This window comes from Somniosus microcephalus, unplaced genomic scaffold, assembly GCF_052327205.1.
Source record: "Somniosus microcephalus isolate GS21.2 unplaced genomic scaffold, FLI_Smic_1.0 scaffold370, whole genome shotgun sequence".
NCBI lineage: Eukaryota > Metazoa > Chordata > Chondrichthyes > Squaliformes > Somniosidae > Somniosus > Somniosus microcephalus.
Window position 1 is genome coordinate 74040 of NW_028225557.1, and position 15091 is coordinate 89130.

The 15091-nt window shown below is 48.7% G+C and overlaps 1 protein-coding gene across 1 annotated transcript in view; it reads left to right on the top strand.

Moving 5' to 3' along the window:
- LOC147081792 (uncharacterized) overlaps positions 1–15091 on the top strand; it is a gene marked incomplete at its 5' end in the record, with an annotated part of 148985 nt that overhangs the window by 67194 nt on the left and 66700 nt on the right. The window contains 2 exons of the mRNA XM_085980670.1: positions 44–162; positions 12824–12959. Coding sequence (XP_085836796.1) covers positions 44–162; positions 12824–12959 — 255 coding nt within the window. The remainder of the gene's footprint in view (positions 1–43; positions 163–12823; positions 12960–15091) is intronic.

A 15091-nucleotide genomic window follows, 5' to 3' on the forward strand; every position in this document is an offset into this window, starting at 1 on the left:
CATATAATTTGACAGAAGCTGTTCAAACTCTTTTTGCCTACAGGAATGTGCCATTGAGGATCTTAGCAAATTTCTTGCCGTACATCTTGAAAAAGACACTGAAAAAATGCAAAGCTTTGTATGCCTGGCAGCGGAAACTGAATTGGATGGAGCCATTGGCTGGTAAGTGCATTCAAAAACAGAATTATTTTTTAATGTCTGTAACTCTGAATGAATTGTAAATTAAAGGAGTTTCAAGTTCAATTTATTTTCTCTCTGGTGAAATTACCACTCTTTCAGGTATTTCCTGCTCTTCCTCTTTCTTTCTGTTCCACATACTGGGGTTGATTTTTACCTTTACCGCCTGGGAGTAAAACGTCGGGCCTGAATTTGCGATCGGAGGCTTCCCGCGGGCGGATTCCTCCAATCAAATTTTCTACGCATTTACCTGGTGGTCCGGGAGATATGGAGGCTTGAGATCCTGGGCCTCTCCTGGTAGAAATGCGTAGATGGCCACGTATCCCAGGGGTGCATGCGGTTTGCAAGCGCTCCTGGGATCACGTGGGCCAGTCCAACCAATGAAAGAAGGGAATCCCCATTCCTACCTATGGGGTTTCTGCATGTACGGAACTGTCATAAATATGAATGGGGATGACTTAAAAAATACACGAACAAATGAAATAATTTTTTTTAATTACATATATAAAATTAATTAAAATGGCATTTAATTAAATACTTCAAACAAAAATTTAATTTTTTGAATTTTAAAAAAAATATGTTTTAATGGGGCTAAAAATTAACTTAACTTATTGGACAGGGTTTTTAATGTGTAAGTGAGTGAAAACATTTTATTTTTCTATTTTTTAAAACACTTATGCTGGTAAAAACAGGCCTTATGCCACAGCATAAGAATTCCACAGCCTTTCATGGGTGCTCACTCTATCCTAATGGCCTGCTTTCTGTTGGTGCCCTGCATAATGTGGTGCTCCTTCCAGGTGCTTTCTGAGGGGCAGGGTGCAAGAGGTGACTGGCTACAAACTAGGACAATGAGAGGGCCCTCATCTCAGACATGCTGAGTCCTGGGAAAGACCGACTGCAGGTTCCAATACTGTTGCTGCTGCCTGGGCAAACTGACTCGGCCTCCTGTGTGCCGTGTGGAGATATCTGAGGCGGCTGGCTGGAGTGTTCCAATGTGCTGCCACCTGAGAGGCAGCAGCGTCATGTGAGCAGACTCCTGCCATGCCACAGATATCGGGCCTTGTTTCTGGCTGGCCATTGATCAGCTGTAGGGCTGAAGTAATGTAACATAGAAACATAGAAGATAAGAGCAGGAGTAGGCCATTCGGCCCCTCGAGCCTGTTCCGCAATTCAATGCGATCATGGCTGATCATCCAAGTTCAGTACCCGGCCCCTGCTTTCTCCCCATACCCCTTGATCCCTTTAGCCTTAAGAAATATATCCAACTCCTTCTTGAATATATTTAATGAATTGGCCTCTACTGCCATCTGTGGTAGAGAATTCCACAGCTTCACCACTCTCTGGGTGAAGAAATTCCTCCTAATTTCTGTCCTAAAAGGCCTACCCCTTATCCTTAGACTGTGACCCCTGGTTCTGGATTCCCCGACCATCGGGAACATCTTCCCTGCATCTAGTCTGTCTAGTCCTGCCAGAATTTTATAAGTTTCAATGAGATCCCCTCACATTCTTCTAAACTCCAGCGAGTACAAGCCCAATCGACCCAATCGCTCCTCATACGTCATTCCTGCCATCCCAGGTATCAGCCTGGTGCATCTTCGCTGAACTCCTTCCATGGCAAGAACATCCTTCCTCAGATAAGGCGACCAAAACGGCACACAATACTCAAGATGTGGTCTCACCAAGGCCCTGTACAATGGCAGCAAGACATCCTTGTTCCTGTACTCAAACCCTCTCGCTATGAAGGCCACATACCATTTGCCTTCTTAACCGCCTGCTGCACCTGCATGCTTCAGCAACTGGTACACAAGGACACCCAGGTCTTGTTGCACTTCCCATTCTCCCAATCTATTGCCATTCAGATAATAATCTGCCTTCCTGTTTTTGACACCAAAGTAGATAACCTTACATTTATCCACGTTATATTGCATCTGCCATGCTTCTGCCCAATCACCCAACCTGTCCAAATCATCCTGTAGTTTCTCGGCATCCTCCTCACAGCACACCCGCCCACCCAGCTTTGTGTCGTCTACAAATTTGGAGATATTACATCTAGTTCCCTTGTCTAGATCATTAATATATATTGTGAATAGCTGGGGTCCAAGGACCGATCCCCCACTAGTCACTGCCTGCCACTCGGAAAAAGAACCGTTTATTCCAACTCTTTGCTTTCTATCTGCCAACCAGTTCTCTATCCAAGTCAATACCTTGCCCCCAACCCCATGTGCCTTAACTTTACATGCTAATCTCTTATGTGGGACCTTATCGAAAGCCTTCTGAAAGTCCAAATACACCACATCCACTGGTTCTCCCTTATCTATTTTACTAGTTACATCCTCAAAAAATTCCAGTAGATTAGTCAAGCACGATTTACCTTTTGTAAATCCATGTTGACTTTGTCCAATCCTATCACTGTTTTCCAAGTGCTCTGCTATTACATCTTTTATAATGGACTAGAGCATTTTCCCCACTACCGATGTCAGGCTTACCGGTCTGTAATTCCCCGTTTTCTCTCTACCACCTTTTTTGAATAGTGGGGTAACATTAGCTACCCTCCAATCCATGCGTACTGTTCCAGATTCCATCGAATGTTGGAAGATGATCAGCAATGCATCTACTATTTCTAGGGCCACTTCCTTAAGTACCCTAGGATGTAGATTATCAGGCCCTGGGGATTTATCGGCCTTCAATCCCATCAATTTCCCTAACACCATTTCCCTACAAATACTGATTTCTTTCAGTTCCTCCCTTTCATCAGACCCTATGTTCCCCGACATTTCTGGGAGGTTATTTGTGTCCTCCTTTGTGAAGACAGAAGCAAAATATGTATTTAATTGTTCTGCCATTTCTTTGTTCCCCATTATAAATTCCCCTGATTCTGACTGCAAGGGACCTACGCTTGACTTCACCAATCTTTTTCTCTTCACATATCTATAAAAGCTTTTACAGTCAGTTTTTATGTTCCCGGCAAGCTTACTCTCATATTTTATTTTCCATTTCTTAATTAATCCCTTTGTCCTCCTTTGTTGAATCCTAAACTGCTCCCAATCCTCTGGATTACTGCTTTTTCTGGCCAATTTATATGTCCTCTCTTTGGATCTTATGCTATCCCTAATTTCGCTCGTTTGCCACGGTTGAGTCACCTTTTTTGTTTTATTTTTATGCCAAACTGCGATGAACAAATTCTGTAGTTCATCCATGCGGTCTTTGAATGTTTGCCATTGCCTATCCACTGTTAACCCTTTGAGTGACATTCCCCAATCGCGCCTCAGACCATCGTAGTTTCCTTTATTTAAATTGAGGACCCTAGTCTCTGAGTCAACTACTTCATTCTCCATCTTAACGAAGAATTCGATCATATTATGATCGCTCCGACCCAAGGGGCCTCGTACAACAAGATTGCTAATTAATCCTTTCTCGTTACATAATACCCAGTCTAAGATGGCCTGATCTCTAGTTGGTTCCTCGACATATTGGTCCAGGAAAGCATCCCGTAAACACTCCAGGAATTCCTCCTCCACAGTATTGTTACTAATTTGGTTAGCCCAATCTATATGTAGATTAAAGTCACCCATGATGACTGCTGTGCCCTTTTTGCACGCTTCTCTAATTTCCCTTTTAATGTTATCCCCAACCTCCGCATTACTGTTTAGAGGTCTACATACCACTCCCACTAACGTTTTCTGCCCCTTGGTATTTCTCAGTTCTACCCATACAGATTCCACATCATCAGAGCTAATATCCTTCCTTACAATTGTGTTAATCCCTTCTTTAACCAGTAATGCTACCCCACCTCCCTTTCCTTTTTGCCTATCTTTCCTGAATATTGAATACCCCTGGATGTTGAGTTCCCAGCCTTCGCCACCCTGGAGCCAAGTTTCCGTAATCCCAATCAAATCATATTCGTTTACCTCTATTTGCGCAGCTAATTAATCCACCTTATTACGAATGCTCCTCGCATTAAGACACAAAGCCTTCAGGCTTGTTTTTTTAACGCTCTTAGACCTATTCGAATTATTATTTACTGTGGCCATGTTTGATTTAAACCGTTGATTTCTCTGACTGCCACTTTTGTTTTTCTCCTTCCTATCTTTTGCTTTTATCCTTGTTTCCCTTTCCTCTGTCCCCCTGCTCAGGTTCCCAACCCCCTGTTCCGGTAAGATCCTGGAAGTCCTGAGATACGCTACCCTGGACCCTAGCCCCATGTGGTGGTGACTAGATAACACTTTGCTCCAATCTGTCTCCTAAGGCCAACTATTTCTGCATCCATGGAGTACACACTCACTGGTCTTTGGGCCTTCATGTTGGTGGGAGAGTAAGGACCCATGACAGGGGTAATGCTGATAAACATTTAAGGAATATCCTTTACTAGCAACAGATGTGTAAGGAGCTGCCACACATTCAGGGGTACTACAGTGCTGATAAGGTTCCCTTATGGTGCAGTTTAGGATGGCAGTGGACTCTACCAGTACCACTGCTACATGTCGCCTGTAATGGGAGACCATTCTCAGTGCCTCCATGTATGGATGATGCTCATAAAAGAAAAGAAAGACTTGCATTTATATAGCGCTGAGCCATGGCTGACACCGTGAAGCATCCTTTTTTCCAAATCAGGAGTCCAGAAATCAGAGTCCTCAGGAAAAATTGAGTCGCGCCCCCTTTGAGGTGCTAGCTTTGCCGGGGCGCTACTTTTAGTGCCCCGAAACAATAAGTGCCCCAGCAGCCGAAATTCATCGGTACCGCCCCAAGAGGGAGGAGGGGTGCGACTGGAAACGCCCGCCTCCCTCTTGGGGCACTGTGAGTGAATATCGCGGCGCGACATGCCGCAGCGCCAGCACGTCGCGCCGCAGTACTGCAGGCCTTCCTCCCCTTATTAAAGGGGAGGGGCCCAGCGCATCGCGACCCGGGGCCCAGCTGGGCCACCAGCTACCAGAGTACCGGCAAAAGAGGCCGGCACTCAAGAGAAGTGCCGGGCTCATGGAGCGCAGCCGGCACTCTGCGGTGGGGCTGCAGAGCAGGCCGGGGACGGCTGAGGGGACAGGTGCTGGCAGGCAGCCAGCAACAAAAATGGGTGCCCGGTATGTCCACTTTTACTTGCACCACCCCGGCCGCAGGTAGGCCCCCCTGATCCTATCGGATATAGCGTCCAGCGGTAAGTCAGGGGGCGCTACCGAAGATCAGTAGCTGCGCACGGCAATGACGTCACTGCCGGCGGCGCAGCGCCGCGGGGCGCTAACTGTTATCGCTGCCGCTAACCTCCCACTGAATTTCGTGGGAGGCGTTGGCGGCGCCGTGCCCAGGCGCTAGTTGCTTTGCGCCCTTTTCGCGCCCTCTTAGGGCGCTAACGGGAGGCGCAAAGCAACTGAATTTTTAGGCCATGGGATCTTGGACTTTATAAATAGAGGTATTGAGTACAAAAGTAGAGAAGTTATGCTGAACCATTAAACATGGGAGATAGGAGCAGGAGTAGGCCATTCGGCACCTTGAGCCTGCTCCGCCGTTTAATGAAATCATGGCTGATCATCCAAATTCAGTACACTGTCCCTGCTTTCTCCTCATATCCCTTGATCCCTTTAGCCTTAAGAAATATATCTAATTCCTTCTTGAATATATTTAATGAATTGGCCTCAACTGCCTTCTGTGGTAGAGAATTCCACAGGTTCACCACTCTCTGGGTGAAGAAATTCCTTCTCATCTCTGTCCTAAATGGCTTGCCCCTTATCTTTAGACTGTGACCCCTGGTTCTGGACTCCCCTGCCACCGGGAACATCCTTCCTGCATCTAGTCTGTCTAGTCCTGTTAGAATTTTATATGTTTCAGTGAGATCCTCTCTCATTCTTCTAAACTCCAGCGTATATAAGCCCAATCGACCCAATCTCTCCTCATACGTCATTCCTGCCATCCCAGGTATCAGTCTGGTGAATCTTTGCTGCACTCACTCCATGGCAAGAACATCCTTCCTCAGATAAGGCGACCAAAACTGCACACAATACTCAAGTTGTGGTCTCACCAAGGCCCTGTACAACTGCAGCAAGACATCCTTGCTCCTGTACTTGAATCCTCTCGCTATGAAGGCCAACATACCATTTGCCTTCTTAACCACCTGCTGCACCTGCATGCTTACCTTCAGCGACTGGTGCACAAGGACACCCAGGTCTCATTGCACTTCCCCTTCTCCCAGTCTATTGCTGTTCAGATAATAATCTGCCTTCCTGTTTTTGCCACCAGAAGCACTGGTTAGGCCACAACTGGAGTATTGCATCCAGTTCTGATCACCACACTTTAGAATGGATGTGAAGACACTTGAGAGGGTGCAGAGGAGATTTACCAGAATGGTTCCGGGGATGGGGGATTTTAGCTACAAGGACAGGTTGGAGAAGCTGGATTTGCTTTCATTAGAGCAAAGGAAGCTGAGGGGTGATTTGATAGAGGTGGACAAGATTATGACGGGTTTGGATAGACTAGCTGGGGAAAGGCTGTTCCCACTAGTTAATGGCACAATTACTAGGGGACACAAATTTAAGGTGTTGGACAAGAGATACAAGGGGATGTGAGGAAAAACTTTTTTACGCAACGAGTGGTGAGGACCTGGAACTCGCTGCCGATGGAAGCGGAGACACTCAAAGTTTTCAGTAGGAGACTGGATAGGCATTTGAGGGAAATAAATTTGCAGGGCTACGAGGATAGAGTGGGGGAATGGGACTGACTGGATTGCTCTGCAGAGAGCCGGCGCGGACTCGATGGGCCGAATGGTCTCCTTCTGTACCATTATGACTCTAGGTACCTCTGTCTGGACTGGTGAGTGGGAGAAGGTGAATGATGGCATGGGTCAGAATATTAGGCGTTGGGGGGCGGTGAAGAGGAGTTATCCTGAACCCAAAGGCTTGGCACATCTTCCTCCTCCTGCTCTATTGCTTCTTGCCTTGTTTCACCTGAAGAAGAAGAGTAAGAGGTTGAAATAGGTAGCAGATAAGCAAAGATTTTGTGAGGTGCAGAAGAATGAGTAACAAGAGTTTCCTTGCAAGAAGCTTGGCTAAGCAACTACAACAGGAGAAGGAAAAGCAACTCCTTGTCAAGGTAATTCTACAGCCGACAGAGACCCACTAATTTTTCTATCAGTGACAGCTTCTCTGTGTGCCTTCCCAGGAGTTTCATCACCACTTTCTAAAAGGCCCAAAGTTAGAGGATCACCCCTTTTGGCCTGACTCTCATGGTCATTGCATGTTGTCTTCTCCTGAAAGAAGATGCAGAAGCATTTATATAACGTTTTTAATGTCCTCAAGCTATCCAAAGCGCTTTACAGCCAATAAATTACTTTTGAAGTGCAGTCACTGTTTGTGGTAAACCACTTTTATCGTTCACTATCGTTACACTATAGTTATCACTGTTGTATTGTTATCACTGTTCTCACTGTTGTATCACTATACGAGGTCGCCTCTTGTCGCGCTGTTATACCTGGGCTGACCACCTCCGACTCCGCCCATGGCTCCACCTACCTGCCCAGGTATAAAGGTAGTCGACTGGCTGGTATTCCTCCTTGTTGGACCCGATCACCCACGAGGGTGGGCTCTGTTATTTAGTCAATAAAAACCTTTAGTTACGTTCCTAACTCGTCGCTTTTTATTGGACGAATTGATAGGTATATCAATTTTATTGACTAAATTTTAAAGATGTCTACTACTGGCCAGCCAGAAGCCCTCCCAGAAGCACAGCCACAGCAGCTTTCAGACACCGGACTACACCAGCCACACCAGCCGGCTTGGCTGCAAGCCCTCAAACCACCGTACCTGGATCTAAACCCACAGGCAGCAAACTCAGCCCTCAACTTCAAACACTGGCTGGACTGCTTCGAATCCTACCTGGAAGAATCCGGCGTCCCTCAGAGATCCAAACGAAGAGTTCTGAACGCCCAAGCGAGCCCGAGAGTATACGCACTCATCCAGGACACGACTACATACGAGGCCGCTATCAACCTACTGAAACAGCAGTACCGGAGCCCGGTAAATTACATGTACACCAGGCACCTCCTAAGATCCCGCCCGCAACAGCCAGGAGAGTCTGTAGCTGAATTTTTACGGGCGCTAAGAGCACTCGGCAGGAACTGTGACTTTAAAGCGGTGACGGCTGTTGAAAATACGGAAGATAATATCCGCGATGCCTTTGTGAAAGGCCTACGGTCCGACTACTCACGGCAAAGACTGCTTGAAGCTAAAGACCTGGACCTGGACAAAGCTGAAGCCCTCGCTCTCTCCCTAGAGGTGGCCCATCAGGACCAGGAGGCGTTTTCCAGGTACTGCTCGCGACCCTGGGACTCGGGCCCGACCCCTACCGCAATACCCTTCGCAGCGCCGCCCCCGGGACCTACCTCAGCGTCGGCGTCCCGGACCCGACCGGGACCGCCACCCCCGGTACCGGCTCCGACATCGGGCACCCGCGATCGGGCCGCTGGCTGCTTCTTTTGCGGCCAGGAGAAGCACCCGAGGTCGCGCTGCCCAGCCAGGAACTCTACCTGCTCAACCTGCAGGAAGAAAGGCCACTTCTCTAAGGCCTGCAGGAGCGGATCTTCAGAGGCCAGCAGTGCCTCATGCGAACTGTGGGGGCGGCCATCTTCTTTCAAGGCAACTGAGGCCAGCATCCCCACACGTGAGTCATGGGGGCGGCCATCTTTGATCAAGGCAACCGACCCCAATAGTGCCTCATGTGAGTTATGGGGGCAGCCATCTTCTCCGCCATTTTGTCCTACCTCGTGGGAGACGCCATTTTACCCACCACGCCCGACTGCCACCGGGCCCCCGGACCCGACGACCGCCTCACCCGCAGACGACAACGACTCGCTTACCTACACACTAGCCTCCGTCACTCTGGATCAAGCCCGCCCACACCACCTGTCCAAGTCGATGATGGACATCAAAGTAAACGGCCACGCCACGACCTGCCTGTTCGACAGCGGAAGCACAGAGAGCTTCATCCACCCAGACACGGTGAGCCACTACTCCCTCCCTGTCCTGCCAACGCGCAACCGAATCTCGATGGCATCGAGGTCCCACGCCACGGACATTAGCGGCTACTGTGTTGTGACCTTGTCGGTTAAGGGTACGGAGTATAAAAATTTTAAACTCCTCGTCCTCCCCCAGCTCTGCGCTGCCGTCCTACTAGGGCTGGACTTCCAATCCCACCTCCAAAGTGTAACCCTAGCATACGGTGGACCCCTCCCCCCACTCACTGTCGACAACCAGCGAATGTTAAACCGCCCACTGCGTAACACCTGCAGCCTATCCACCCTCAAGGTGCTGCCACCTTCCCTGTTCGCTAACCTCACCCCCGACTGCAAACCCGTCGCTACCAAGAGCAGGCGGTACAGCGCTGGGGACAGAGCCTTCATTAGCTCTGAGGTGCGGCGCCTCCTGAAAGAGGGCATTATCGAGGGGAGCAACAGCCCCTGGCGTGCCCAGGTCGTGGTCGTTAAGACCGGTGATAAAAATCGCCTGGTCATCGACTACAGCCAGACCATAAACAGATACACCCAGCTGGACGCATACCCCCTTCCCCGCATATCTGACATGGTCAATCAGATTGCACAATACCGCGTATTCTCGACCATCGACCTTAAGTCGGCCTACCACCAACTCCCTATCCACCCCGAGGACCGCCAGTACACCGCCTTCGAGGCGAATGGGCGCCTATACCACTTCCTTAGGGTCCCCTTCAGTGTCACCAACGGGGTCTCGGTCTTCCAAAGGGAGATGGACCGGATGGTTGACCAGAACGGACTGCAGGCCACATTCCCCTATCTAGATAACGTCACCATCTGCGGCCGCGACCGGCAGGACCATGACGTGAATCTGGAGAAATTCCTCCGTACGGCCCAACGGCTGAACCTCACCTACAATAAGGAGAAATGTGTGTTTAACACCTCGCGCCTTGCCATCCTTGGCTGTGTAGTAGAGAACGGACTCATCGGCCCCGACCCCGAAAGAATGCGCCCCCTCATGGAGCTACCCCTCCCCCACTGCTCTAAGGCACTTAAGAGAACCCTGGGGCTCTTCGCCTACTATGCCCAATGGGTGCCCAATTATGCGGACAAAGCCAGACCCCTCATGAAGTCCACATCCTTCCCCCTCACGGAGGAAGCGTGCGCGGCCTTCTCCCTCATCAAGGGAGACATAGCCAAGGCCACAATGCACGCAGTGGATGAGTCCATCCCCTTCCAAGTGGAGAGCGACGCATCCGACTTCGCCCTAGCCGCTACCCTTAACCAGGAGGGGAGGCCGGTGGCCTTCTTCTCAAGGACCCTACAGGGCCCCGAGATCCGACACTCGTCGGTCGAGAAGGAAGCCCAGGCAATTGTGGAGGTGGTACGGCGCTGGAGGCATTACCTGGCAGGCAAACGATTTACCCTCCTCACCGACCAACGTTCGGTTGCTTTCATGTTTAATAACAAGCTGAGGGGCAAAATCAAGAATGACAAGATCTTGAGGTGGAGAATCGAGCTATCCACCTACGATTATGATATCTTGTACCGGCCAGGTAAGCTGAACGAACCCCCTGATGCTCTTTCACGAATTACATGCGCCAGCGCGCATATTGATAGACTTCAGACCCTCCACAATGACCTCTGCCACCCCGGGGTCACCAGACTTTACCATTTCATTAAGGCCCGTAACCTGACCTACTCCATCGAGGAGGTCAGGACCATGACCAGGAACTGCCAGACCTGCGCCGAGTGCAAACCGCACTTCTATAGGCCGGACAGAGCAAGCCTGATCAAGGCCACCCGCCCCTTCGAGCGCCTGAGCATCGACTTTAAGGGGCCTCTACCGTCATCTGGCCGTAATGTGTACTTCCTCAACATCGTTGATGAGTACTCCCGTTTCCCTTTTGCCTTCCCCTGCCCAGACATGACCAGTACCACGGTCATCAAGTGCCTGAACGACCTCTTCGCCTTGTTCGGGTTCCCGAACTATATACATAGTGACCGGGGCTCCTCCTTCATGAGCGAGGAACTCCGTCAGTTCCTACTAGCGAGAGGTATTGCAGCAAGTAGGACCACCAGCTACAACCCCCAAGGGAACGGCCAGGTGGAAAGAGAGAACGCGACGGTATGGAAGGCCGTCCTCTTAGCCTTAAAGTCTAAGGGCCTCCCAACCTCCCGCTGGCAGGAAGTCCTCCCGACAGCGCTGCACTCCATCCGGTCACTACTTTGCACTGCCGTTAACACCACCCCCCATGAACGAATGTTTGTTTTCCCCAGGAAGTCGACTACGGGAACCACTCTACCAACCTGGCTGACCTCTCCGGGGCCCGTCTTGCTGCGAAAGCACGTGAGGGCCCATAAAACGGACCCCCTGGTCGAGAGGGTGAACCTCCTGCACGACAACCCCCAGTACGCCTACGTGGCTTACCCAGACGGGCGGGAGGACACTGTCTCCTTACGAGACCTCGCACCCTCGGGCACTCTGGAGACACCACCTTTACCCCCCCCCACCACCCCCCCAATTCCAGCCCAGGTAGACGGCATGCCGGAACCCCACGAGCCTTCGCCGACCACGCAGACACCAGCATTAACACCGGATAATGCAGCACCGCCGCTGCGACGATCGGAGAGGCTTACGAGGCCTCCGGACAGACTGACATACCAGAACTGGTAGTACACTTCACCCCGCCGGACTCAAATCTAAACAAGGGGTGAATGTGGTAAACCACTTTTATCGTTCACTATCGTTACACTATAGTTATCACTGTTGTATTGTTATCACTGTTCTCACTGTTGTATCACTATACGAGGTCGCCTCTTGTCGCGCTGTTATACCTGGGCTGACCACCTCCGACTCCGCCCATGGCTCCACCTACCTGCCCAGGTATAAAGGTAGTCGACTGGCTGGTATTCCTCCTTGTTGGACCCGATCACCCACGAGGGTGGGCTCTGTTATTTAGTCAATAAAAACCTTTAGTTACGTTCCTAACTCGTCGCTTTTTATTGGACGAATTGATAGGTATATCACTGTTGTATCGTGTACTATGCAGCAGACAATTTGCGCACATCAGGGTCCCAGAAACAGCAATGAGATAAATGACCAGGTAATCTGTTTTAATAATGTTGGTAGGCTTGTGATTGGAATAAAAAGATAGTCAATACATTGGTGCCAATTTTAAGGGGGCAGGTTGGGGCAGTGAGCGAGTGGGGCGGCAGGGAAGCTCAGCGTGAGGCCTGAACCATTTACTCTCCTGGACCTCATTTGAATAAACAGGACAGTCTCCTGCCCGAAAACTGTAGGTGTGATGTCAGGGCTGGTAACGAAGGGGAATACATTCAGGATTATCACTAGAGGAACAAAGAGGAAAGTTAAAAGAAAATGTTGCACACAGAGGGTTATTAGAACATGGAATGCTTTCCCACAAATGGCTGATAAAGCAGAGTCTATAATGTTATTTAAAAGAGAATCGGATAAGTGGATCTAGTACTGGCACTAGATCTAGTACTAGTAATTTCTACGATTCTACAACAGTTGTCAGATAGATCCTCTCTTTCCAAACCTAGAGAAAAGTTGACTTTTTCCACTGTGTGCCAATCTATTCCACATTTCCTTTAGAGGAAACCAAACCGACTGAACTTGTATACTCTGTATTACAAATATTGTTGTTTTTAAAGGTACATGGGCAAGAAAAGGCTTCCATTTACTGGAAGAAAGCTACACAAATTGTTCAAGGAAGCACTTGTACAATCTCTGAAAGATCTTCTAGGTCAAGTTTACGGTATGAAAAATATTGGAGAAATGAAGGAAAAGGTATTTATTTATTTTATTTTGCATGTATTGAATGTATTAGAACATGAAAATCTGTTTCCATTATTTTACTTTATGTATCCATTATAAATAGTATTGATACATATTTATTTACTTTCCCAAATCTCCAATTTTTCTTATGAATTATTTGTGTTTTCATATAAATTTATTCAATCTTGACTCCAATGCTTTGAAACATTGACCCATATTCTTTTTCCTAGTGTTCTCATTTAGCTTTCTGGTATCCCTTGTGCCTTCTACAGCAGTGTTGTTATCTATTTCAAAGCCTCTTTCTTTCCCTTTCTCTTCTGGAACCCTGGCTGATCTCCCCCTCCCAAATCAACCCGCACCGCTCACCCCCACCACCCCCCCCCCCCCCCACCCCACCCAGGAAAACTGAGGCCATTTGTTTATTTTTCTTATTTAATAGTTTATTTATAAATTCCAACCAATACAGAGCATATCCCCGAGCCACTGATCCTGTCCTTCCTCACCTTAGGGAAGGAAACCTGCTGTCCTTTTCTGGTCTGGCCTATATGTGAGTCCAGACCCACAGCAATGTGGTTGACTCTTAACTGCCCTCTCAAATGGCCCAGTAAGCCACTCTGTCGTATCAAACTGCTGCAAAAAGTAATAAGAATAAAACGAGACGGACCACCCGATATCGACCTAGGCACCGGCTTCGGACACGACAAAGGCACACCCAGCCCAATAGACCTTGCAAAGTCCTGCTCACTAACATCTGGGGGCTTGTGCCTAAATTGGGAGAGCTGTCCTACAGACTAGTCAAGCCTGACATAGTCATACTCACAGGATCATAACTTTCAGCTAACATCCCAGACTCCTCCATCACTATCCCTGGGTATGTCTGTCCAACCGTCAGGACAAACCCACCAAGGGTACTGGCTCAGTGGTATACAGTCGGGAGGGAGTGGCCCTGGGAGTCTTCAACATTGACTCTGGACCCCATGAAGTCTCATGACATCAGGTCAAACACAGGCAAGGAAACCTCTTGCTGATTACCACCTACCGCCCTCCCTCAGCTGATGAATAAGTACTCCAAGTGGTGGTGAAGAAGTACTGAGGGTAACAAGGATGCAGAATGTACTCTGTGTGGGGCTTTCAATGTTCATCACTAAGTGTGGCTTGGTATCACCACAACTGACCGAACTGGCTGAGTCCTAAAGCCTGAGTCCTAGCTGCCAGACTGGGCTTGTGGCAGATGGTGAGAGAACCAGCACTGGAGAAAATCCTACTTGACCTCATCCTCACGAATCTACCTGTCGCAGATGCATCTTTCCATGACAGTATTAGTAGGAGTTACCACCGCACAGTCCTTCTGGAGACAATGTCCCGTCTTCACACTGAGGACACCTTCCATCATTGTGACACTACAGGAAACTCTTTTTTATCCGGCGCCGACGGGACCGGCGTGGTGCCGGTTTATCAAAAAGTCCGGATTACAGAGAGGTATAGTTAAAAGGTACGAGAGCTCCGTACACAGCAACAAATCCAGGCTTCCTTGTTGCTTAGCAATAGCTGCAAGAACTCGGCCACAGACCAAGCGTCCCTGTTGCTTAGCAACAAGTGCAGAAACCCCCGATTACACAGCTAAGAATCAAGAAACGGCCACTAATATGAAGAAAAACTTAACTGAACCTACTCCTGCATTTTGCCGGTTAACCGAGATTTCCGGTTGTTTGGGTGCCGGTAAATCGAGAGTTTCCTGTACTAGCATACAAAACGGTATCAATTCATAACAGATCTAGCATCTCAAAACTGGGCATCCAAGAGGCGGTGTGGACCATCAGCAACAGCAGCATTATATTCCACCATAATTTGTAACCTTAAGACCCAGCATATAACCTCATAGCACAGAGCACCACGGGAGAGGCCGGAGGAGATTTAAACGGCGATGGCAGTGGCAGGATCAGCTGAATGCATAAAATAAACACCGAGGGAATTTGAGAAAGTGATGTCAAAATAAATGCAGAGGATGTGGTGTAAGTTACTGGTAAATTTCGATTTAACTTAAACTAGACCAAGTAGTTAGTTAAAAAGCAAAAAAATATGTAAAAAATAAGCTAAGTTGATTTAATACAGAGGGCTAGAAATTCATGTTCTTACTGCCACTC